Genomic DNA, 26,222 nt, shown 5'->3' with positions numbered 1-26,222 from the left:
CCTTGCAGCAAAGGTTCACCCGCCAGGCTTGGGCAACTCAAGTCTTAGTAATGCGCTGTTCAGCCTGTGTCGCTGGGTCTAATGTGCTTTGCATCGAAGCCATTGAGAAAGTGCTTTGATTGTAGTCACGGTTTGCTACAAAAAGGTTGAACCTCATTACCAGTTTACCATTGCACAATAATCTCACGTTAATATTAATGTATAATTAATTGCCACAAGGCTTTGACAGTGAAGCGCACGGAAAAGCAGGCCAAGCGAACGCCACCTCGCACTGACTGCCACGGGTCACATGCATGGCGCACCACTCCGAACAGTGGGCTAAGGCATTATTACGGTCAGTAGGGTGCAGAATCTTCGGAGGATATTGAACTTAACTTCGAATTGCGTGACATTTGCCAGTAAGCTGATGTAGCAACCTGTTTTACTTTATGCGGTAAATTCGCGCCGGTTGTTGGGTGCGCATCCAGTCACCCATATTTTTAGTGCATTATGTATTTGAAGGATACCCTGAGACTGCACTAATTCATCATAAAAATGCATGTCGCAGCATAAAAAAGACGCATAATTGGGGCTCTGCTATAGTCTGAAGAATTTTTCGGAAAAATACTGGTCGCATGTAGGGGGTTGGTGTGGATGGAAGGGATTCGAATGTAGTTGCTGGCAAATGGGCAGCAGGGCGACTAAGTTGGTGACAGTTTTTTCGAACGTGTCACATCTAATGGCACAACATCTGTGACCTCATTTGTGCGGCATACGGTCACGTGGCTACACTGTGCATGCGTCGGAAGCAGCAGGCCGCCGTATTCTAGTCAGAGGGCACAGTACCCATAATGGCTTAGAGTTGCTGACCGAAAATTCGTACTCTTTGTGGCACCATAGTGCCAATATATCAGAGCACCTGAAATTTCTGACGCATTGCAATTGATTGCTCGATTTGTCAGGCCCTTAATTTTTTGGGCCGGCTTGGCTATTGGCAGCGGTGCTACAGCATTCACCACAGCACCACTAACAATAGCCAAATCATCATATAATGTGTGCAGTAACAGCTTGTTAATGTAGACTTCAATTGGGGTCGAAAACTTGGTCAAATGAAGGAAGCAAAATTCAAGCTACAAGAGAGAGTCTTAAAAAGCGGGTGCACTGATAGGTTGACACATTGCGCACGCATGGTTACAAGCTCGTACCATTTTCAGACGCCACCCGCTGTACGAACTTGAATAGTAGTCACAGTTCATGGATCTCGTCTGTGCCAAGCCCTTTATCCCTAATGCTCAAAAGGGCAGCAGAAATGGTGGGCGGAAGAAAACTGGCGGTGCTTGCCCCGATGACTTCTACTGCAACACCACCGTCAAATTGATGACAGGCACCACGCCTCTCATTATACGCAAGCCATCACACAATGCATGCAATAACATACCACTGCTCCGATGATGAATTTCAGCTCTACAGCGTGTTTTGCAATTAAAAGCACGACGTAGAATTCTTCTCTCAGCTAAACTGCTGAATTGTTCGAGCTCAAGTTTCACACAGAAATGGCATTTAGTCGGCACGATTGTTGTATGCTACATTTATTTGGGGTACTTGCCTGAATCGATCAAAAATAGTGATGTTCAAATCGTCTGCAGTGACAACGAAACAAAGCAAGATGTTATCTCAACTATTGCACCAGTGGGGCCATCTCATTTGTTGGCCGTTGAGATTTGGCAAAGGAAAGGGCTGTTTTGTGGGAGGTTTGAAGATATTTCTTCACGAAAGACTTGCAGTTTAGTGGAATTTTGGCCAAACAAATGAAGTATAAAACAGTTCTGCCGACCGACCGCCACTTCTGTTTGACATTTGAGAAGCATTCTAAGGCACGCGTTTGATTGCGGAACTGTCTGTAGTTGCTAGCCCTAATTGCAGAGACCACTGCCAACGGAGTGCTTTCTGCTGTTTGTTGGTTATTTCTTCTCTTTATAGCCACCTTTGCCTTTTTGTATCGAGCTTATCCGTATGGTGGATGCAGCGCAATGTTCGCAGCGGCGAGCTTGCTTACACATCTGAACTTTGTCCGAACCCGTGCATTTGCCCACAATGTGCCGACAGCTATACAGCCATCAAACGCCAAGTTAATGAAAGCTGTAGCCACCCGCTGTTTATGTACACAACGCGCAGAGAGATTTATACCCCTGTCATACGGGCACCGCAAAGGCCTTTGAGAATCAGGCCCTTATATCCAAAGACATAAGGAGTGCAGCTACACAGCACAAATGTTGCGCCTTTGCCGTTAAGGGTCTTGGAGGCGAAGGCGCTCGCTCGTCCGAGACCTCCATCGTCAAAAAGTAAAACCAATAAAAAAAATTGATGTAGCCAACAGTGTTTCAAAACATCTTTTAAAAATACGAAAGGTGTGTCTGGCTTTGCTTTTTGTACGGGTGTTTATATTTTATGCCCAGATTTCAAGACAGTGAAAGTGTTGCAGCAACCCCGAGTGCTCCTGGTGGCCAAGGCAATAATACACAAAGCCTGCCGCTGCTGATGAGAGTAGCTGTTACAGTTTTTTTAAGGAAGCAAAAGAATTTAAAAAAACGAAGCAAAAGAATTTAAAAATCGTCTGAGGTCAACAAATGAACATAATTTCCCACTTTAATTTTAAAACGCTCGCTTCAGCCGCCTCGAGCACAGCAGCGGGTGCTAGGCCTCAGAACTGTTTCACCTTTGGGCTGCACCGTGTAGCTGCGTCGCTGCTCATTTAAGCTTTCGCTCCTTTGGTGAAAAGAGGTGCCTTTGCTGGAAAGGCCTTCGGGAATGCCGTGTGACAGAGAATCTGCGCAAATCTACCCATCCCACTTTACTGGCAATCAGAAGTTGAATTAAAGTGCTTTTTTTTTTCAGTGAAATTTGATTTTTTTTTGGGTATTTTCACTGTTCCTAGAGGCTAGCCCGCAAAAATTGGTTGATGACCTTATTGTGAGATATCTCCAATTTTTGAATCCCTGAACTGAGAGAGAATTCTCTAAGTGGTTAAACTTGCTCCATACTAGTGTGCCATCTTATCCAGGCACTGCTTTAGGACATGAAACTGCGCACCAAACCTGTGTTTAGTAGTTTTTGTGTGTTATGTAATTTTCAGTCCTTTAATTTTTGTTTTCTCTTTTCCACTCCCTTTCTTACTTTTTTTTTCCAGACATGCCAACCAATATCTTTGGCCTGAAGCTCAAAGAGCAAGTAGAAGACCGGCTTAAGTTTTACGAGACCGGTGACATACCCAGGAAGAATGTTGATGTGATGACTGATGCGCTGGCCGAGGTGAGTTGTGAATCTAGGCTCAAACGGCAGTTAGCATGGCTGCATTTTCATTAGGGACCACTGAAGTCATTTTCTAGGCACCTGTGCCAGTGAGTGTACGGTTCAAGACCTTTTATTCTTCTATATATGATCAATAGCAGGACATGTCAAGGGTTATTCTATGTTTGTCCAGTCTGGAAAGGGGCTGTCTGTTAAGAAATACAGCTGTGCTCTCACAGAAGCTTTTTATTTGGCTACATCAATTCATAATGCATTGTGATGACTTCAAGCTTTTTTTTATTTTTGACAAATTGTCCCCATTCTTGGCCTTGCATTTTCGTCTATAATGAGCAGGAGCTTGTGTACTATACCTAAAAGCACACAGTGGCATCATCTCTAGCAAAATGTTCTCCATGCAGTCCACCTTCATATCAAGGAAATTAAAGGCTCCAGGTAATACAAACCTGGACTCTGTTGCTGGTCTTCAACCAAATTTGATAGTGTGCTACATGGTTCTGAAACTGGCTTGGCATTGTCATTTTGAAAGCAAGGCTTTTCTTCTCTGGTCTGATTGGAAATGCGAACGTTCAGTGGTTTCTCTGGGACCCAAGATAACCAGAGAAAGACTGTCTCCTTTGTATTTGTAAATACCGTATAAACGCGTGTAAGGGGCGCACTTTTCTTTCCAGATTTGAGGGCCAATTTTTGGGGTGCAGCCCATACACGCGATTTACGATTTTTTTACAGGGAAAAAACGCTGATCAAGAAATCAGCGGCATTTATTCTACGTTCAATCGCCACTCGCGGTGTATTCCCACTCCGAGCTGGTGCTGTGCTCCGGTGCACGCTCATCTCACAATAAGTGGCACAGCATGTCCGCTGTCAACGCGTAGCCGTTGTTCCACGCTTCCATCACTTAGCTGAGCAGCTCTTCGTTCAGTTCAGGAAACTTGCACGGCTTGCCTCGGAAAGGCGCTTTTTGAAGCTTGTCTTCCTCAATGCATTCTTTTGGTTGCACCATCATTGGGCGCACTTCGCGGTCACATCGAATTTTCTGCTCGCCGCACGCTTGCCACATTCAATAGCAAACTCCCTGCTGTGTAGCTATTAAGGTGCTTGCCATATCTTGCTAATACTACAACGGTGTGTGGCCCCATGCGAAAGCCAGAACTAACATCTGTGCCTTTGACAGCAACAGGACGATTGGATTGGTGGTACTGATGCCGATATGGATAGCGGGAGCTGGCGGAAGTCGCGGCGGAGGAAACGGTTGATGATGATAATGAGCCGCAGCCTCTGGCGCCATCCGTGGGCGGCACCTGGAAGCTCCTGTGCGCATGCGCCGCCTCCACGATGAAGTGCGCCGTTGCTCGCAGCCGGAGCTGATCGCGGAGGGCACGGCACGTGCATTTCAAAGGCTATTCCCGCGTGGGTCGTGTGGAAAGTTTGGGTGCGGCCCTTACACGGATATTATTTTTTTCTTATATTTCCTTCTGGAAAACGGTGCGGCCCATACACGGGTGCAGCCCTTACATGTGTTTATACAGCAGTAGTGCATGTCAGTTTAACCATTGTGGGCTGTGTCTCAAACAGCCTACTTTAAAAAACTGCAAAACATCTCTGGTGAAACACTCTTTATATCTATCGCAAGCTTTCCCTGCACGTTAGCCTTTAAAGGCATAATTTCACATGAGCCATACACCTGTAATGGTTCTCAGTGTTGTTTGTATATGCTCTGGTGGCAGAAAATGTATTGTACAAGAGACAAAATGCTGCAAACAAACGTGGCAACATAGATTGTTGGAGCGTACAGTAATGCCTCATTATAACGAAATCTCTTTACTCGAAATATCACTTTATTAAAAATTTCTTCCGGTCCCGACCCAAACGCATGCATTTTAAGCCGCGTTACTTGAAGTGCACGAAGTGCTTGACCCGCTTAGAGCGAAGTGGTGAGCGGAGGCATCGCCGTCGCGGCGGCGACCCTTTTGCGCATGCAGTGACAAATTAATACCGTCGACGAATTAGTCTCAGGCAGGCACAGAACAGGCCACAAAAGTACTAAACCTACGACCGATGACCTGCCTAGTAACAAGTACCAAGCGAGTGCCCCCAGCTGTTTACAGCGGATGCGAATGGAAGCGCGCCCGAATCTTTGTCAGTCGAATTGCTGGTGTCCCCCGTGATATCCAAACGAAAATAAAATTCTCGTGACACTTTGCGATGCCAGAAAACCGCGGTCTCTTGGATACCGAACAGTGACCAAAAGACCACGGGCAGACTTGCACCATAGCATTCCAAGTAGTGCGCTCAGTGAGCAAAATTTTACTGCTCTAAAGAACATTTCTGGTGCTGAAACGTGCCAAAAAGCACAAAAGAAGTGTCCCTCTGATAATGAGCCCATTCACGCTTGTGAGCCGTGAGCGAGGTGACCTTTCGGCAACGAACTGAGCTGCTCCCTGGCTGCCGCTAAGCCTAACCGTTTCACATCGGCCAAAGCAGACGAAACTCGAAAGCACACGAACAGCATAATTCCCGAGAGTTTTCGCTTCAGACGAAAAGGCGACCCGCAGGTCGCACTTGCAAGTGTGAACAACGGTGTTGTTGAGCTGCTGCCTGGTCGCACGCCCTTTGCCATGTTCGGCGCGAGAAGCTACGTTAACAAATCGGGAAGAGTACTTTGGGGAAGCCGGTCTAGAAATTCGCTTGCCGCTCGACATAGTTGGCCTGCATCGGAATAAAACACTGCGCCTAGCTTCGTTGCACTTTTGATGGTGCAAATCGATCTATAACTTTCCGAAAAATGGAAAATCCGAGCGTCCCCAGCGGCGAGCCAAGCTGTCAACATGGCGGGTCAACGCAACCACGGTGTTTTCACTGATTTTCTCGAGCTGGTCATGCTTGATTTGTGCCGTCCAACTAGACAAACGGTCTAAATGCGTGGTGGGGTCATTGAATTTTGTTCCTAGACATCTGTCAATGGCACGGACGCGACATTGCACGAACACTGACACTCGAACCGTAGAATTTGCACAGTGTCATCAACAACGGTGCGCCAAAAAACTCAGTTGTAAAGTTCACAGCTGTGCACCTCAGGAAAAAAAAACTGCCCAGTAATTATGCGAAGCCCGAAGCCCCTACTGCAAAACCGTTCAACTTTCATGATCGCGCTGCGTACCTACAATGAGCGGCTAATCGTTTTTTGAGCACAACAATCACAAGCTCAGACTCGGCCACGGCATTTCCGTAATCCCCCTCCTGCATGAAAGCGGCCACTGCCTTCGCAATTCGAAATCTCCCGAAGGTTGAATGCATGGGCGGCGACCGCGGCCTTGTGCAATGCTTGGTCAGATTAGAGCAGGGGTTGCAAGCGCCCGGTAAGAACTTGAAACAGCCAAAGCTCACTGCCTTTTTTGCACCTGAGTAAAGTTTTGCTTCACTGAGTACATTGTATTTTGATTTCCTCGCCGTTGCGGCGCAATTAAAGCTCGACTGCTTTAGATTTTCTCAGGTGGTCGCTTATTACGAATTTTTTCGCCGTCCCGCTGACTTCGTTATAACGAGGGATTGCTGTATTCAATTTTTTGAATCTCTTAAATGATTCCGCATCACAACTGAAGCACATACGAAGGTTGGCTCTAAGTACTTACGTTGTTTTCATAATGAGCCAGCCTCACAATCATTGCTGAGAAGGAAAAATGCATTCACTTCACTTAGGGGGCAAGAAGGTTTTTAAAATTTTTTTCACGAATGAAGTCGCAATTCTCAAATCCTCGGGGAAAACATACTTTTTGCATGATGATTCGAGATATGTTATTTTTATAAAACAAGTCCTTTTGCACTTGTGTAATATGGTATGTAATCAGAACTTGTTAATGTGCATTCCATTAGTTAACTGAGTTATTAGTGTTTTAATGTTGTCGTTTCCGAAATAGGAATATTATTTTTTCTTCCTGTGTGGCAGCTTCAAAACACTTTCTAGGATAGACAGGATTATAATTTTACCCTTATTGCTTACCTCGATATCGAAAGAAACCAATGGCATGCATTTTCACAAGTTCCCAGCGGAAAAATTTTTGAAAGCTCTTGGCAAAAAGTTGTATAACATGTTACATAAGTGCATAAGGGTTTGTTTGACATAAAATTAAATGACATATTTTGAATCTTCATACAATCAATGTAGGGCTCTACACGCGCATTTTAGCTAGAAATTGTCATTTGATGTTATCGGCTCTAAGACCCTCCCTCCCCCTGGCAGCAGCGACCATTTTGGAGCAACCTGAGGGACGTCATAAACTGAGTGTTGTAGTCTGCTGCAAAACTGCCGCGCGCACGGTCGGCGCAGAGTAGATCGCGCATTTACCTGTGTGCGGCTATGGCACATTGTGGCGAAGTGGCCAAGACCAGGCAGAAAAGGAAAGGACACAGGCCTTTGTTGCTTTTGTCCCCTACAACATCCCCCCTTCACCCCACTGCACTCCAAGCCTGAAAAATGAACAACTCTCTTCCCTATGCACACTGCATGCAGTCTTCAATCCTAGATTTGGTTACGTTTTATCAAAAATGCGAAAATTCTTGCCAAATGAAGCGCTTATTTTAGTAGTATAAAAATCATGCTCAAATCTGGGTGGAAGCCAGCAGCGGCCACTGTGAGCGGACGAAATAGTAGAAATGTGAGGAGAGGAGTAAGCGGTGGATGCCGGGCGAAAATATTTAGCCAAGGTAGATTGGGAGCAAGCAACCTGTTCTCGCTCAGAGTTCTCCAGTTTTCATAAGATTTTCTGTCCAAGGAGGTCACCCTTTAGGAAACGTTCCTCACTAAGTGTATCACAGTTAGGCTCCCTTATTTTCTGTTGTCTAGGAAGGTAGTCTCAGATGAGTGATTCTGGAAGGAACACCTGAAAACAAATAATGCTTTTCTGTTACATAATCTTTTGCATTTTTTATTGTGCCATTTGATGGAATGTAATGTACAGGTCCCTCCAATGTGAACAGGAACAAAGTTTAAGCATTCAGTTATTGTTTGCAACATCAGAATTACTGCCCATTGCATGCAGTGCACTCTGGCCAGGGCATTTTGATGAATTCATACCATCCCGAAATTGACTTCGACTGGGACCTCATTGTTGAGATTCTACTGTGTCAGGCTTATTCACAGCGTGTTTAGGTTTTCGAGGCTTCCGGTTTTCAGGAAGTTCTATTGCTTTGTTGTGAGCATTTATTTTTGTACACAGTTGTTCAGGGTAACCTGTGGCTTAAATGAGCAGTTAGGTCTATGAATACAGTTTTCCTCATTCGCACGGCAGGACATGTTCTATGTGCATTTATATTCCATTGTGTCAGGTTTAGTGTTTGATTTGAATTACATGTGAAGGTACTGTAAACAATGCATCTTGTTTTCAGAAAAGTTTCACCTCAGTGTTTGGTTATTCAAACTGTAGCAAAATCGTTTGGTCAGCTTGACTACAATATGATTTAATTGCTAAGTGAGCAGCATTCGTTGCAGTAATCCTTCTTACTCTCTGCAGGCACAGGCTGCAGCAGCTGCCTTGAGGAAGCTGAAGAAAAAAGAAAAGAAGAAGAAGAAGAAAGATTTGGAAAACAGCGCTATGGACACCACAGTGGAGGCAGAAGAGCAGGAAAACATTGAAGTAGAACCACCTAAGAAGAAGAAGAAGAAGGGAGCAGTGGAAAACAGTACCGGGGACACTGCAGTAGAGGAAGGGCAGGATGCTGAAGAAGCGCCTAAGAAGAAGAAGAAAAAGAAGCACGCTAACGTGGAAGATGAATATAAAGAGGTTGAGCAGGAGTGCAACGGCAATGCTGACGAAGGTTCTCTGGAAAAGCCGAAAAAAAAGAAATCCAAGGCACAGAAGTAAGGTCAGGTTTCTGTACAGAATGAGTTATGGCACATGAAGTAAAGGACATTTTACCTTTTACAGAAGTGTTGCATACTTGTTTTGTTTTTTTTTTCACTGTTCAGTTTGTTGGAACATACACCAGTTTTGTATTAGCATCATTCACTCAACATGCTCTCACTTGTTTAGTGTTTGTAAGAAATTGGCCGACAATTACTATTCACGGTAGTGTGATTTTCGAGTTCAGCTGCTGCTGTAATTGAACCGTAGGTGACCACAGGTGGAACACGTAGTGATGAACAGAGGCAGACGTGGGTTTTTAGGCTTCAGCAGTGCGCACAACGATCCGCCACCACTGAGCTTATAGACCTTCACCCCGCGACGTCATGAAAATGCGGTGGCGCTGATGTGAGCAGCGACTTTCGCATGGTAGGCAAAACAGGTTCCGCCTGCCCATGCCTACCGCAGTTGCCGCAGATACCGGCGGCTGCATCATGCCTGCACACTGCAGAAGCATGTACTGACCAGCTGCGTCACTGTTGAATCCGTGTAATAGTATAAAAGGAAATTTAAATTAGCCTCGATAGGTTTCTCGCAGATAAATACCGCATTAGGAAACTGGTTAACAGGGAAAGGGCCACGGTAGTAAAGCGTGAAGTCTAGGAATCGATCGCCACTGCCACTCAATGTACTTAATAGCATGCAAGTTACTGCGTTCAATCACCTGAACATCAGCATAGTAGGCTTGTAACTGCGCAAGGAGAAAAAACGCGTATGTAGCAGTGCAGGCAGGTTCACTCGCCCTCAAGTAATGCGTTCTTTTGTTAACAGTACAGCATGTTTTCATAGTGCGTTTTATGACATTTAATGTTTACTTGGAACTGTTTTTTAATATCACCGACGTAATTATTTGATTTGTGTAGAAGTCTGGTAAGTTGTGTCAATCTTGAGCGGTGACGGCATGCTTAGAATAGCGCACCTTAAGTGTGCTAAAAGCCACATGCTTTTTCATTGCGACATGCATGTGTCTTAAGCTGTTTCATGAGCTAGTACATAATCGCGCAGCTTGTTTGGAAAGAAGCAGCCCCAGCCGGGCTACTAACAGACACACATTTCAAGATTGAGAGGGGACGCAGCAATGGAGAGCGTTTTCATCTGATATGTAACTAAATTGGTGCAGATATGAAATTGCTACACTAGATTCAGTAACGCGTTTGAGTTTTAGGTATACCTGGTGCAGTTCTTGGGTAATTATATTTAGCACCCTCGTCAAGTTGCCCCAAGGCCTTAAATAATTGAGTAGAAAGGGTGCAAATTTTGTTATGCCAGCATGTTAACAAAGCCCTGTTCTGTATGATGATGCTATTAGTTTTTTTAGGTTATCAGTACTTATGCATGCATAGTTACGTGAAAATATTTTACAAAAATAGCTACCATAGTACTGCACGTGTAGGAAAAAAAATCGAAATTTATTACATTCCTCAATGTATCGGGAATCTGCAACAAATAGAATCATTCTATTTTCATGCGTTACGAAATTACGGAGGTGTGAGTGATGCCAATCTGAAAATGTAAAAGGTCAGAGAACGAACCTTAAGTTTATTTTCTCGTTTATGGCCTCTTCGCTTGGTCAAAGAAATGCGGCACTGAAATTAAATTACCTCAATAAGTTTATTTTCTCGTTTATGGCCTCTTCGCTTTGGTCAAAGAAATGCGGCACTGAAATTAAATTACCTCAATTTTCGACGACCACACATCTAGAAAGCGTAATTTATAAATTTCTACTGAATATTTTGCTATAATTTTTCGTCACGAAACGGAAGACCGCACAGCTAGGAAAGATTTCTGGAAATCAAAAATTATCCAAATCGACCAGAAGGGGACAAGTCTGCCCAGCTGGCTGGTGCGTGATCCTGCGACTAAAAACAGCGCTTAAGCGAGGCAGAGGATTGGGGACACCGCTGTCCCCAGTTTTCGCACAGCGCGACACGTGTCAACAGACTGAGCGTAGGTCTGCTCCGCCGAAACAACACAGCTTCCCTTCACTACTGTTCCGAAATAAAATTATTCCTGCAAGTGCAGAGTGTCAAAAACTTATTCAATGCCTAGCATAGAAATCAACTGCAGAAACACTTTATTTACTACTAACCATATATTACACAGTGGTGAACTATTTCTCTGAATGCGCCCCACATGGCCAATGCGAGCGCGTGTGAGTCGCAGAAACTTTCAAGCGAACGGCGGTGGTTAGTCACGTGGCTGATACCACCACTTGAAGGTCAAACGTGCCGCGCCAATGACCTTGGCTCGACGAGGGTAGTGAAGCTTTCGTTTTAAAACCCAAGCACGAAATATCCGGAAGCGGGCGGCGGCGCCGAGAAAGGGAGCAGACGCCGCAGCTCGCGTCAAGCTGCGTCTCCCCCCCCCCCCCCCCCCCCCCCCCCGACTTCTCGTGAGGGCTGGAACCGTAGGTCTAGTACACTATACCGCAGGTCTGCGCGCGCCTCTTCGTCACCGGGTGTTGAGGACCAGGGCCGTGAGCAAAGCACCCTGTTCATCTGTCTCCACGGCGGCGCGAGCGTCCGGAGGGGGAACGTGACTGCGATGGAGCAGCATCTCGAGGTCTGTCGCAGTTTATTTCAGGTACCTGTGGAGCCTGAAAAGAGGGACTGCTGTGCTGTTAGCTTCAACAGCACTCGCCGGAATTCGCTGGGGACAATGTGTTGCCGCTTCCCGACGCGACGTTGGGAGCACGAACGGCGAAAACTACATGGATTCAAATCGTCAGAAGCAAGCTCTTGCAATCTTTCTGCAGCGTGTTTCTTTTCATCACTCGTGCGTTGTCAAGATCTGTAAAAAAGTTGCACATGTGCTCTGGAGTGAAACAATACGTTTTTTTCTTTTTACCTGTGGCAGACGGCGACGCTACTTCACTTCCATTTTTCAACCTTGTTCTCTCACGTGGACATTGGCGAATTCAATGAGCTCAGCGCCTTTAATAATTTTCCACCTCATAAGAAACCTGTAAGGCCATTGACCGGCCCCCCGAAACCCCCGCGCGTTTCCGAACACGCTAGCGGAGGAGGTGGCTAGGGGTATTGTCTGCGCCGCGGTGTGTGTGTGTGTGTGTGTGTCGGGGTTGATGAAGAGGGGTGCACAGCGCTGTAACTGACTCCATTGCAGGGATCGCCGTAACAGCGCTGTGCGTAGGAATGATATTAAAAAGGCAGTGGAGAGGAGGGGGTCTGTTGGATAAAAGGGAAAGGCAGGAGCGCGATCGCTGTTCATCGGCGCTGGAGCGAAGAGGGGTGAAGTCCGCACGGTCACAGCAGCGCGCAGACATTCGCTGCCTCGACGTCAGCTAGCAGTAGCTTCACTGCGCGGCGAACTGTCGTAGCCGGGCCAGGTGGGAATAGAAGGAACCCCATGGTCGAGATTTTCGGAGCCCTTCATGGCGGCGTCCCTCATAGCCTGAGTTGTTTAAGGACGTTAAACCCCATAAACTAAACCAGACGTTCCTAGAGGGAGCCGCATGGAATTTTGAGGTTTCGATACACTTGGCAAAGAGTAGCGCATTGGGCACTGAAAACGGGAGACTCTATTACATTGCTGGCCCATGAAGATGTGTAGTAGTTTCCACTGCGCCGCAGCAGGCATAGCGTGGATCAGGCTTGTTGCGCCGCAGGTGACGTCTTTCCGCCATCCACACACACCCTATGCGCAGGCGAAGTAGGAGTGCGACCTCGGCAAGGTCAAAGGTGTAAGCACCCGCGTCGGCACACGCCCCGCCGCCACACGGGGTCGGGGTAGTGCAAGTGTCGACGCACAATAGGCCGCGCACACATTCGGAAGACAGGTGTAGAAGCGTCGTGCGCACTCCTGGCGAGGGCGTCGGCTGATTCACTCCCACTGACACCAATGTGGTACGGGGTCCACTGCAGAACAATGTCACAGTCGCGATCTTCAAGAGCACGAAACTTGTTCTCTCGGGCGCGGACTGTGGGGCTCGCGTCGTCTGGGCAGCGCAAGCATTGAAGCGGTGCTCCGTGAGCAGACTGCTCTGCACGCAGCTCAGTAAGCTGCTACGCGGCTGCATCCACGGTACGTGCAGGAAAGTGGACGCAGCATTGCATTCGTGTTGCACCAGCGGCGCTTCTGATTCGCACTGTTGAGCGTCGCACACAGGCTGGTCCAGCTTTGACGGAGGCGTCGTTGGGCGTGGCGGCGGCAGGCAGCATCTGCGGTTGTAAAAAAGTGCAATGCTCTGCCCTGCCAGAACGGACGGTCTTGCGCTGAGACACGCGCCGGGCTGCCCGGAGGTTCAAGTTTCATGTCCAGAACAGGGGTGCCAGCTGGTACAGTGCACACAGTTGTGGCGATGCAAATTCTGCTGACAACCAGCCACACTACCACACTCCCTGCGGGAATGCCAACACCTACCCTTCACACACCCAACAATCACCGAACAGTGGGAAGCACTGTTACGCAGCGCGGAAACCGCCGCTCAAGAGAGGACGGTCGCTTGGGCTGCAGAGGCCGCTGCGGCACAGGGGCCTGCATGCGGCCGTCTGATATCCAGCCCTCCCCTAAAAATATCTCGCTACCTACCTAACTACAGGCCTGGTCGATTAGCCTACGTTGATCTTCCATGCGACCGTTGTACAGCGCTGCCTCACACTGCTCCGGTGTGGCTTGCTTTTCGTATGTGAGGGACTGTCATGGTGTGTTGGCAGCACCACGTTACATGATTAGGGTAGGTGCAGTACAGGCTGTTTTGCACTTAGCGAGCTTGGGAGCTCGTGACCGCCGCGTAGGGAGGCCAGCGGATTAAGGCACCTAAGGCTGCGCTTCGCGAAACGCTGCCGCCGACAGCCGGAGGAATCGGGGGCAAACATGGCGGCAAAGGCGCATGCATAGTAAGCACGGCTCGCTGCTCCTTCCACGCATGCGCCTCGGCCGCAGCGGTTCTCGAACCACGGCCGGTCTCGAGGAGGGCCCACGCGCTCCGCTCGAAAAAGAAAAGCGCGCGCTCCCCTCGAGACCGGTTAATTGTGCTCGAATATAGAGGGGGGAAAATGGCGGTGGTTTAGCTCTGGTTAAACCTGGAGTGACGCGAAAGCTACAGCTGGCCGAGTGAAACTTGGTCACGTGACCATCCACGTGATCAGCCACGCCGCCGGCAGCTGCTCCGCACCACGTGGCAGCGCAGCAACAGCGTGGCGGCGCCGCCACCTCTATGGCGCCGCTACGCTGAAGGCTCGAAATGCTACCTTAATGTAGCTATCGCCCGCCGCGGTGGCTCAGTGGTTAGGGCGCTCGACTACTGATCCGGAGTTCCCGGGTTCGAACCCGACCGCGGCGGCTGCGTTTTTATGGAGGAAAAACGGTAAGGCGCCCGTGTGCTGTCGATGTCAGTGCGCGTTAAAGATCCCCAGGTGGTCGAAATTATTCCGGAGCCCTCCACTACGGCACCTCTTCTTACTTTCTTCTTTCACTCCCTCATTTACCCTTCCCTTACGGCGCGGTTCAGGTGTCCAAGGATATATGAGACATACTGCGCCATTTCCTTTCCCCCAAAAACCAATTACTATTATTATGTAGCTATCGCTACAAAAAAGAAAAAAACGGGAGAGAGCGTGACGCCACGCGGCCAGCTTCGCAAGCGAAGTGCTTGCCTATGAATGTAAAGGACAGAATGACCAATGTGGATACTAACCCATTATCGCTATAACGAACAACTGCCACCCGTGAACACTGGGTCTATACACTGGAACCGAAAGGAAAGCCGAATAGTTAGCGCACCTAATTCGCATTTAGCCGTTGGACAGCGACTGATCCGGAGTTGCCGGGTTCGAACCCGGCCGCGGCGGCTGCGTTTTTATGGAGGAAAAACGGTAAGGCGCCCGTGTGCTGTGCGATGTCAGTGCGCGTTAAAGATCCCCAGGTGGTCGAAATTATTCCGGAGCCCTCCACTACGGCACCTCTTCTTCCTTTCTTTCCCTCCCTCCTTTATCCCTTCCCTCACGGCGCGGTTCAGGTGTCCAACGATATATGAGACAGATACTGCGCTATTTCCTTTCCCCAAAAAACCAATTATTATTATTATTATTATTGGACAGCTGAACCGCGCCGTAAGGGAAGGGATAAAGGAGGGAGTGAAAGAAGAAAGAAACAGAGAGGTGTCGAAGTGGAGGGCTCCGGAATAATTTCTCCAGGTGGTGGAAATTATTCCGGAGCCCTCCACTTCGGCACCTCTCTCTTCCTTTCTTCTTTCACTCCCTTCTTTAGGTGGGAGAAATTATTCCGGAGCCCTCCACTTCGGCACCTCTCCCTTTCTTCTTTAACTCCCTCCTTTATCCCTTTCCTTACGGCGCGGTCCAGGTGTCCAACGATATATGACACAGATACAGCGCCATTTCCTTTCCCTAAAAACCAGTTATTATTAACTACGCAAATCGACCATCACTTTTTTTTTTTACTCCGCATTCTCGAAGCGTGGCGGTTTGAGTTGGCCAAAATTCTGGTGTTTACGGCTTGCAGCGACGCGTATGGTTCATGATGTAAATTGTGTTCTAGTTGCAACGCACAGCCGCCTGGCAACAAAATCAGTAAAGCGTTACATGAACAAAAATGAATAAATGATAAAAGCAAAAACGCTTTCAGACATAAGCGACTTCAGATCGCGCCACCATCCGTATAGTACTCGAAAAATTCCTACTGGGACTATAGTCGGACACAACTCAAGAACGAGGCAGCTTTTCCCCGACGCAAAGCCCGGTTCCAGCCAATGGCACGGCGGAGTCATACTGGGAGACTCTCCTGGCCAGCTCCGCTGCTGCTGACCAGCGCCGGATAATTACCGACGCCCTGAAGCGGATAGCCCTACAAGGGCTGTCCTTTGCCCTGTAAGGGCAGCCCCTAGGGGTTGCCTCGTGCCATGTTAGGGGGTTTGCCCCCCTCGGTATTTGGCAATAAATGTTTCCACCACCACCACCATCCAATGGCGTCAGGTTATGGTCATGACTCTGTTTCTCGCCACTAAAATTCATAATGTACTGCAAATAATTCACTGCACAAAACATTATACGTTTCAACAGCGTTTTCGCTACTTTTGTGTGGGGTTCGTTTTTTTTTTTAATCAATGGGGCGTGATAACCTTTTCCGGCCTGTAAGCGCTGGCGGCTTTGGCTTAGTCCACCTGTATGTCCGACAGCTGTTTCATGTTTTTCCGGGACACTACGCACCCGATAGTGCGTGTATTCTTTCAAGTCAAATTTGTTCATGTTTTACCGAGCCTCATTGTGTCTTCTAATGTTTCTGATCGTCCGTGTTTGTGAGTATTCATAATAGTAATAATAATAATTGGTTTTTTGGGGAAAGGAAATGGCGCAGTATCTGTCTCATATATCTTTGGACACCTGAACCGCGCCGTAAGGGAAGGGATATAGGAGGGAGTGAAAGAAGAAAGGAAGAATAGGTGCCGTAGTGGAGGGCTCCGGAATAATTTCGACCACCTGGGGATCTTTAACGTGCACTGACATCGCACAGCACACGGGCGCCTTAGCGTTTTTCCTCCATAAAAACGTAGCCGCCGCGGTCGGGTTCGAACCCGGGAACTCCGGATCAGTAGTCGAGCGCCCTAACCACTGAGCCACCGCGGCGGGGCTGAGTATTCATGCATGAGGTGTATTTGGCTTTCCTTTTCCTTTGTTTGTTGTCGAAGAAACGGTTGTACATGGATTTAATTTATATGCTATCCCCTCCGCCTATGTACCGCTCTGTGTATTTTGGTTTACCGGGACATGACGTATTCCATAGAGTACGTAGGATGCCCCTCTCCCCATGCACAAAAACATTCTTCTATACGCTACACACTGAGACATTAGCGGTTAAACATGGATATAGAAAAAAAGTATATATACTTTTGTGTCTACGGTAAATTATCGCCTTTGTGATGCTCCTGAAACTATTTAGCATTGTTTCATCCACTGTAAAGATGCAATGCTCTTCTGGGACAATCATGCAACGGACATTAAAAAAAAAGACTTAATTTGACGTCGGATTCTGTACGATATCTAACTGCACTACCATTTTGTTGATGAGCCCTTATATATGTTATTTTTAATTGGATTACACAGCCTCTAGCAAACACGCATAATAGACCGACATTGTGAATCAAGCAATAGTCTAGTTTGAGCGAGTTGGTTCATCTTTGAAAGGGTATACGTACTTGCGCGAAGAAGACGGGACAGACAGACAGACAGACAGACAGACAGACAGACAGACAGACAGACAGACAGACAGACAGACAGACAGACAGACAGAAAGACTTTATTGAGCAAGTGAGTTTTAGACCCAGCTGGGTCCCTGGGCCACTGCGCGGTCCCGCACTGCATCAAGTAGGTCATGCCGGGACATGACGTCGGCAGCCCGAGTCACCTCAGCAAGCTGCGATGTCGGGTCTGCAGACATGAGCAGGACCTCCCAGTCCTCCCAGCTCGAGATGGCGTGCTGTCCCCGCGGGGGAGGGTCGGCAGGGCAGCCGAAAAAGATATGGGAGAGTGTGGCGTGGGGGTCACCGCATAGGGAGCATGCAGGGGATGTGCCGCAATAGTGGGATAAAAGCTGAGGGGATGACAGAGAGCGGGTCTGGAGGCGTCTGGAGAGGATCTGTTGGGAGTGCGTAAGAGAGGGGTGGGGAGGAGGCTAAGTCCGACGGGACGCAACAAAGACACATACGATATCTACAGAGCGCAAACAATGAAAGAGCGAAAACAATGAGAAACGACGCCTGCCAGAGCATGCTGCGACTCATAAATGCAAGCTTTTGTTCACAAGTGCCTCGATCCTGCAGCACATGCTAAAACTAAACTTCGGAGAGAAATAATTGAAGCCTACCTTATTACTAACACTGGTGACAAAGGCATTAACACTGCTTCTTTGGTACTGCTGGACAAATAGATAACATTCATAGATGGACACGTGTGATTTCCTGTATCTCTTGTTTGCCTTACCTTGGTTTTCGTGGCTGTTTTCTGTTGGACTAGCCTTCCATTCGAGCTTCTTTAAATCGGGCTTCTCAACCCGTTTACCTTGTTACTGGCCTTTTGGTTTTAGTTGTTCTGGTTTTTTGTTTTTGCTTTATTTACACTGCTTTTGCTACGATGAGTAAATTTTACGCATTGACCGTCTTATTTTTGTTTACTTGACACTGCTTTTGCTAAGAGATGTTTTAAAGCAATGTTCATCGTTCACCTAATGCATCATCATTCCTTTTGTCTTTTTCGCTTATGGTATTGAAGGTTTGTTTGTATCAATTTTACATGTGATGCTATCTGGTGGCACACTTTTGGCGGCGGTATGCTGACATGAATAGTGCGTGTCTTTGTTCATCTTGTGATTGCCCAGCAGGGATATGAATGTATCTGCCTTCTAAGAGAATAAACTAGTTGGAAGTTGCGCTCTGTACATGTCGTAATTGTTTCGTTTCTTTGTTGTGTCTCGTCTTCGCGCAAATACGTACCCTTTAAATTGTGAATCAGTTGTTTCTTAATAATAATAATTGGTTTTTGGGGAAAGGAAATGGCGCAGTGCTTGTCTCATATATCGTTGGACACCTGAACCGCGCCGTAAGGGAAGGGATAAACGAGGGAGTGAAAGAAGAAAGAGATGCCGCAGTGGAAGGCTCCGGAATAATTTCGACCACCTGGGGGGATCATTAACGTGCACTGACATCGCACAGCACTCGGGCGCCTTAGCGTTTTTCCTCCATAAAAACGCAGCCGCCGCGGTCGGGTTCGAACCCGGGAACTCCGGATCAGTAGCCGAGCGTCCTAACCACTGAGCCACCGCGGCGGGTAGGGTCAGTTGTTTCTGCAAAAGACCATTTCAGTAGAATGATTGTACAGGCTGTTTCACATTTGGAGAAAACTTCAGACACCATTGCCGGCGACAGGAAGCGAGAATTGGCGCCTCAAGGCGCATGCGCGGAAAGAGTAGCCGTCCGTGCTTGTTTTGCGTATGCGCCTTTGTCGCCGATTCTTCCCCGTTGTCGGCGGCAGCGCTTCGCGAAGCGCGGCTGCCACGCACTCCGAGTTTCCCTACAAGTGTGAAGCATCCTGTACACCTAAAAGAATTGTATGCTCAGACAGAGTTTGAACCGGAGTGGCACTTACTCCTAGTGTTGTGCTCTTCATTGCCTTTTTTCTAGTTCTTTGTTGATTAGACGTGCTTGTTGCTTAGATTACCTAGGTGCTCTGCATTGACTCTTTTCTCGTGCTCGGTTGCTTAGGTGTGTTGATTTGCCACTGTTTTCATGATGTCTGTACATAGCTCATGTACATAAAACATAGCATTATAATAAATACCATGTAAAAAAATAAAAAAGCGGCGACAGCATGCATAGTGCTCTCGAGCAGTGGCGAGCGAAGCTGATCTGTTCGCTCCGCCGCGGGTTAGAATCCCAGTCGCGGCAAAATTCATCGTATTTATTTATTAAAAGTCAAGGAGCCGCCGCGGTGGCTGAGTGGTTGCGGCGCTCGGCTGCTGACCCGGAAAACGCGGGTTCGATCCCGGCCGCGGCGGCGGAAATTCTATGAAGGCGAAATTCTAGAGGCCCGTGTACTGTGCGATGTCAGTGCACGTTAAAAAACCCCAGGTGGTCGAAATTTCCGGAGCCCTTCACTACGGCGTCTCTCATAGCCTTAGTCGCTTTGAGACGTCAAACCCCCATAACCAAATCTTATTAAAAGTCGAGGATTCGGCGCTGAAACGGCTTTTGCAGCTTAGTAGAGCTGCAAAGAGCTGCAAGTAGAGCTCTCGCTTTAAAATAAACTTTTTGAGCGACCGCCGTTTACGGCGTGCATGCAAGCATCTCAACGTAGTGTTCCTGTATATGCTCCCGCAGGGAGCAGAGTTGCGCGAAGATCCGCCATCATGTTCCAATCTGTGCGGGAAAGCCACCGCTCGTGCGTTCATGGACTCGCTGTGTAGGGCGCTTGGGCTTGTTTTTTTCTATTTGCGTACAAATTGCACTCGATCGAAGTTTTTTAAACGTAACGCCAAAAACTAATCTGTGATTTGCCGAGGTTGTACATACAGCATGGAAAAAAAATCGCCAAAGATTAACAGCAAATTGCAGTCATAGTATCGATGGCAGATGCCGGGGCTAGAAAAAATTTTTTCCTTCCTTTTTACTATTATTTCAATAAAAAAAACCACTACCACCACCACCAAACTAACGAAAAATACTAGAAACGGCCTGCGAGTTTTTTTTTTTTTCTGGAACAAGTAATTTCAGGCGCACAACCAGTCCTGTTCCGGATGGGACAGCGTCTGTACCGTCCTGTCTTCCTCTGTGCGCGCCTTAAGAAAAAAAAAGAGTAAAGCGATGAATTACTTTTTTCACAACTAGCACCGCCGCGTGTTGTGTGCGAGTTATGCACGGAAAACTATGATGAAAACGCATCTCCCAAGAACCAAATTAAAATGATTCTGCAGCTTGTTACAGGCAAGCAGACTAAAGCAACACCAATGCGTTCAACAGGCGAGTCTGACCTAACGAAAAAGTTTCAAACTCAATTGCTTGCCTAAAGCATTTTACAAAATGTACCCCGTTGATAAATGCAGTGAAATGACGAATATTTAAAGGACCTTGAAAGTATACTCTTTCTCGTTGATATTACTAGCTTACCTAATTTTTATTAAGCATTATATTTGCATTTGTGTTAATAAGTTATATTTCGTCGCGCTTAACACGGCCCATTATCAAAAAGCCACTTTAATCGCCGACGTACTTCAGCCGCCGAACTTCCAAATGGCAGTTCGTAAAACGCTTTGCCGTTTCCAGTGCGGTCGCTGCAGCTTGGCGCACTGCACGCAGTCATAGCTGACGACTGCGTGGTTCCCTTCGACAGCATAACCCCAAACCTGACGCCACAGGTGTGCACGGGAAATGTGTGAAATGTCGCCGACAGCGTGGGCTCACGTGAGGCGTCGAGCTGACGAGGGGTCGCTCGGCACTGCGCCTGTGAAGTCAGCTTCTCCGCGGAGAGTTGAACACCTGACGTCACGAAAATCATGTGACCGCCTCTCGGCGTATGGCGTTCTGAGCGGCGAGGGAAAACAGACGCGCAACAACGCAGCGAACAGCGCTCAGAAGACGACGTGGGCACTTCTAGAACACTGCGGGGGCTCGGCGTTGTGGGAAGCAGACGACGCGACTAGCCGCGTCTCCGTCGCTATAGCAACGCCACGCATGCGCAGAGAGCAGTAGGGGGCGAGATCGTAATAAAAATTCGGCTTACGTGTTCGAATGCGAAAGCATTATTGCCCCAAGGTGCACTGACACCCACCCGCACACACACGCGCGTGTATGACACCACCCGGAACGCTGCACGACGAACGGTTGCATCACAATTTTGATACCAAATTTGGTTTTCGAGGAAAGGAAATGCTGCAGTTACTGCCTCACACCTCGGTGTCCACCTCAACCAACCGCGCCTTAAAGGAAGTAATAATAATAATAATAATTGGTTTTTTTTGGGGAAAGGAAAGGGTGCAGTATCTGTCGCATATATCGGCGGACACCTGAACCGCGCCGTAAGGGAAGGGATAAATGAGGGAGTGAAAGAAAAATGGGAGAAAGAGGTGCAGTAGTGGAGCTTAAGGGAAGGGGTAAAGAGTATGGGAAGGCATACAGTGAAGGTGCATATGTTGTTGGTTCGAATCCCACTCGCAAGCTAGCCTCCAACTTGACTAGCACATGTAAGCTATATGCAACGATCAATCGTATCGAGGAGGAGGAGGGGGGGACGTGCTGTATTTGCTACATAAAGAAAGAATATGCACTGACCCCCCATTTTCTTTAGACGAAAAAGTTTAAATGTATTGTGCAATAAATGCCTTCCACAGCCTGCTATCCGGCTCTTCATGCAAGAATTGCCCGTAAAGCTTCCACTAGATATGGAAGTTGGAAAATTATTATTGACGAATGCTTCTTCTGGGCAATTAATCATTTGTAGCAGAGTTTTTCTGAATACATGGTATCTTGCATCGCGCAGCGTAATTCCTCAAATGAACGTTTCTTCGTTTCATATATCACTGAAAATAACTCCGAAACTAAGTCCGGACTGGCAAACCCGATTTGTACCCAGTTTTTCTCGCCATCCTAATTTATAAACAACTAAATCCAGGAAGCAGTCCCGCAAGTTGAGCGAGTTCGTTCCAGTTCACGATGATGAACAGCACGAAGTGAAGACGAAATACGGACAGTCCCGCCGCGGTGGCTCAGTAGTTACGGCGCTCGGCTGGTGACCCGGAATACGCGGGTTCGATCCCGGCCGCGGCGGCGGAATTTCTATGAAGGCGAAATTCTAGAGGCCCGTGTACTGTGCGATTTCAGTGCACGTTAAAGAACCCCAGGTGGTCGAAATTTCCGGAGCCCTTCACTACGGCGTGCCTCATAGCCTGAGTCGCTTTGGGACGTTAAACCCCCATAAACCATAAACCATATAAATACGGACAAAACGACGCAGACAAGCGCATGTCTGCGTCGTTCTTTCCGTCTTTGATCTTCCCTTCGCATCATGAAATCGAGGAAACTAAGAGTCCTTCATGTCAAACACTGCAAATTCGTATTTATATTTTCTGGTTGAAATTACTGTGATATTCTCTGCCTGCATGTAATAATCGGACCGAAGAGAAACGCCAACGCGCACACATGCTGGATTTTTATGCTGCGCAGCGATATATTGCTCCCGTTGGAGCCAGTTTTCAAATATATACTTCGCCTGCTCCATTACGCATGAACAAAAGCCGCACTGGCTGTATAATATAGCTGAAAGTAGAAATGGCGAATATTGTGCTTCTTTCTTAGGCGCTGTTCGCGTGTTTCATTCCGGCACGACAGTGCACGGGTCTACGTATACTGTTGTGTTTTGAAGTCCCGTAACTTCATATTCGTGCTCTTCTGTGACGACGACATTCCGTCACACTCTGGCAGCGAGAAAAGCAAAACGGTGTCGAGGCTGACGCAGCTAATTACATTTTTTCGGCGCAAATACGCGCTTGAAGCATACGCACACGGCTGGCGGTCGGCTACAGCGCTGTAAAATCACTGGAGCTCTTCAAGTGACTTATCTGGATGGATGTATGGAAGGTAGGAGCGTCCCCTTTGAAACGGGGGGATGGCAGCTGCCACCATGCTCAGTTTTTTCTTTTATTTTGTTTAACTGTGTTGTAAGTTGTTATTAAAACTCGCCATTTCCTTTAAATACGTCTTCCTACACTTCTAACGTCACCTCTCTGCTTTTGAGTCATCAACCTTCCAATCACTTTTTTGCTAATTTCCACCGCAGATTTATTTACATGACCATTGTTATCTCTAAACCCTAAGGCCTCAGGAAGAGTTACTGTGCCTGCATCGACATCGGGATGAATACCATCACATTTTAGTATGAGGTGTATTGTTTCTACAGATTTACCACACACAGCACATGTGTCATCTTCTTCGTTAAATTTCTTTTTGTAGCTGCGCGTTCTAAGACACCCTGACCTATATAGCTATAGCTTCAAAGGGTAGGGCACTGTCTCTTGGGTTATCATAAAACGCTTCCTTCCCGATCTGCCTTTTCCAATATCGATATTATTCTACACTATGCTTATTTTCCATCGAATTTATCCGATTTTTACCTTCCGCGTTTTTAACCTGTCGTTTAATGCTCTTTATTTTTCCATCCTCGTGTCTGGCGTACTTACTGGTTAGCTTCCTAGTTATTTTCCGCCATTTTGAGTCATCGCTCTTTCTGTATAGGTATTTAAATACCTTAGCTGCCAACCTGTTATCATCCAATTTCCTCAGGCGTTCTTCGTATAGTATTTTACTCTGAGCTTCCCGCGCTTTGAATGATGTCCAGCCCTTATCCCCCTGTACTGCCTCGTTTGTGGTTTTCCCGCGGGCACCTAGTGCTAATCTTCCGACAGTGCTCTGATTTACTTCTAATCGCGACTGAACTGCAGCCCTTAAGCATAGAACCGCATTCTCGAAAGTAAGCCCCGGCACCATTATTCCTTTCCAAATACCTCTGAGGATTTCATACCTGTTGTACCCCCACAATTCTTTATGTTTCATTATCCCGGCATCTCTTCGTCCTTTTGCTATGAGAGACTGTTCGTGCTTTTCCGTGTACATATGCCCTTTGTTTACCCATACTCCGAGATATTTGTATTCGGCCACTCGGGGTATTCCATGGCCTTGTATTGTAAGTTCCTGATCAGTTGTACCGTTGAAAATCATCAAGCCGGACTTAGCTGCGCTAAAACTGAATCCTTGAGTGTCCCCTTCGTCTCCACAGCAATTAACCAGAGTTTGCAAATCTTCCTGGCTATCTGCTAACAGTGCAATACCGTCCGCGTACATTAAACCCGGTAGTCGTTGCTGAACAACCTTTCCGCCTAATCTGTACGACAGATTATAACCTAGATTCTCACTGCAGACGTGTGCGCCACCTATTGGCGTCATGAAAAGGTGAGACGCCGCCACGCACATACCCGCCGCGGTAGCTCACTGGTTACGGTGCTCGGCTACTGATCCGTAATACCCGGGTTCGAACCCGACCGCAGCGGCCGCGTTTCGATGGAGGCGAAACGCTAAGGCGCCCGTGTGCTGTGCGATGTCAGTGCACGTTAAAGATCCCCAGAAGGTCGAAATTATTCCTGAGCCCTCCACTACGGCCACCTCTTTCTTCTCTCAGTCCTGCCTTTATCCCTTCTCTTACGGCGCAGTACAGGCGTCCGCCGAGATTTGAGACAGATACTGCGCCATTTCCTTTCCCCAAAAACAAATTCTCAATTTTTCACGCACAGCTACCTTCTAGCCACCACAACCTCAGCTCTCACCTCAGTAGTCCACCCTGCCGCAATAATAATAATAATAATAATAATAATAATAATAATAATAATAATAATAATAATAATAATAATAATAATAATAATAATAATAATAATAATAATAATAATAATAATAATAATAATAATAATAATAATAATAATAATAATAACAACAATAATAATAATAATAATAATAATCAATCAATCTTTATTTTTTCGGTGCCCAGGAACAACCCAAAGGTCTTGGTGCTGGTACACCATTCACACGCACAAAATGTACATTTATTTCACTACAAAGGAAGACACTCAGGGGAGGTAATGCAGCAGTCAAGGCGATAGAAAAAAAAGACACATAAACTAGGCGCGACAGCAAGCATGAAGCAAAAAAGCGAGAACAAGGAAACAGCGAGAACAGCGGTAAATGAAAACGGCTAGAACAGGCAACAGACATATAAATAACTAATGAAACAATAAACAAAGAGAATGAACACAAGAACGACCGATAACAGCCAAGTACAGCATATATCAAAATACAAACAAGAATAAAGCCAATACTAATATGAACGAATAAGAGATCTCTGAAATACAAGCTAGAAATACAATCATACACAATAAGAAATGTAATTAGTGAACGCGTTACAGACAATCAGGCGTGAGTACACAGTATTAAAGAAATAATAATAATGAAAACAAGTACACGTGATGTACAATTAAGGAGAGAAAAAAACAATATAATACCGGTGCAAACGCACAAGTGTAGTAAAGACAAAATGCATGAAAGGGGAAGTTATGTATGAGAAAAAGAGTGCTCAAAGTGGAACGTCACGGACATTCAATATAAAGGAAGGGAGAGAATTTTCGAATATATCAAGGTGAGGACAAAGAGAATTAAACAACTTTTGCATTCTGTCCAGAGGGGAGAGGGAGTGCAGGAGCGCAGAAACTTGGAATGGTCTGAATTCCCTTATGCTCTTTCGCGGTACACGCAAAAGGATACGCGCTAGGAGCTGAGGGCATAGAATGTGACCATGAAGAAGTTTATACAAGAAAATTATATCTGCCCTCACGCGACGGCAGCTAAGAGAAGGAAGCTGCAGTGAGTTACTCCGTCTGGGATGAGAGCTAGAAGTTTTGCAAGAAAACCGATGTTGAAATATGCGTAAAAACTTTAGCTGAACTCTGTCAATTTTTTCACAGTTCGACTGGCAA

General features: G+C 46.9%; 1 protein-coding gene across 1 annotated transcript in view; it reads left to right on the top strand.

Annotated features, from left to right (window-relative positions):
- The window catches only part of Nop56 (Nop56 ribonucleoprotein), a 32,512-nt gene extending 23,301 nt beyond the window's left edge, over positions 1-9,211 (top strand). The window contains exons 9-10 of the mRNA XM_077645678.1: positions 3,167-3,288; positions 8,796-9,211. Coding sequence (XP_077501804.1) covers positions 3,167-3,288; positions 8,796-9,146 — 473 coding nt within the window. The 3' untranslated portion in view covers positions 9,147-9,211. The remainder of the gene's footprint in view (positions 1-3,166; positions 3,289-8,795) is intronic.
- The last annotated feature ends 17,011 nt before the right edge of the window (positions 9,212-26,222 follow it).

This window comes from Amblyomma americanum, chromosome 1 (assembly GCF_052857255.1).
Source record: "Amblyomma americanum isolate KBUSLIRL-KWMA chromosome 1, ASM5285725v1, whole genome shotgun sequence".
Classification (NCBI taxonomy): Eukaryota; Metazoa; Arthropoda; class Arachnida; order Ixodida; family Ixodidae; genus Amblyomma; species Amblyomma americanum.
Note: the sequence above shows the minus strand (reverse complement) of the source record. Positions and strands in the feature narration are given on the sequence as shown.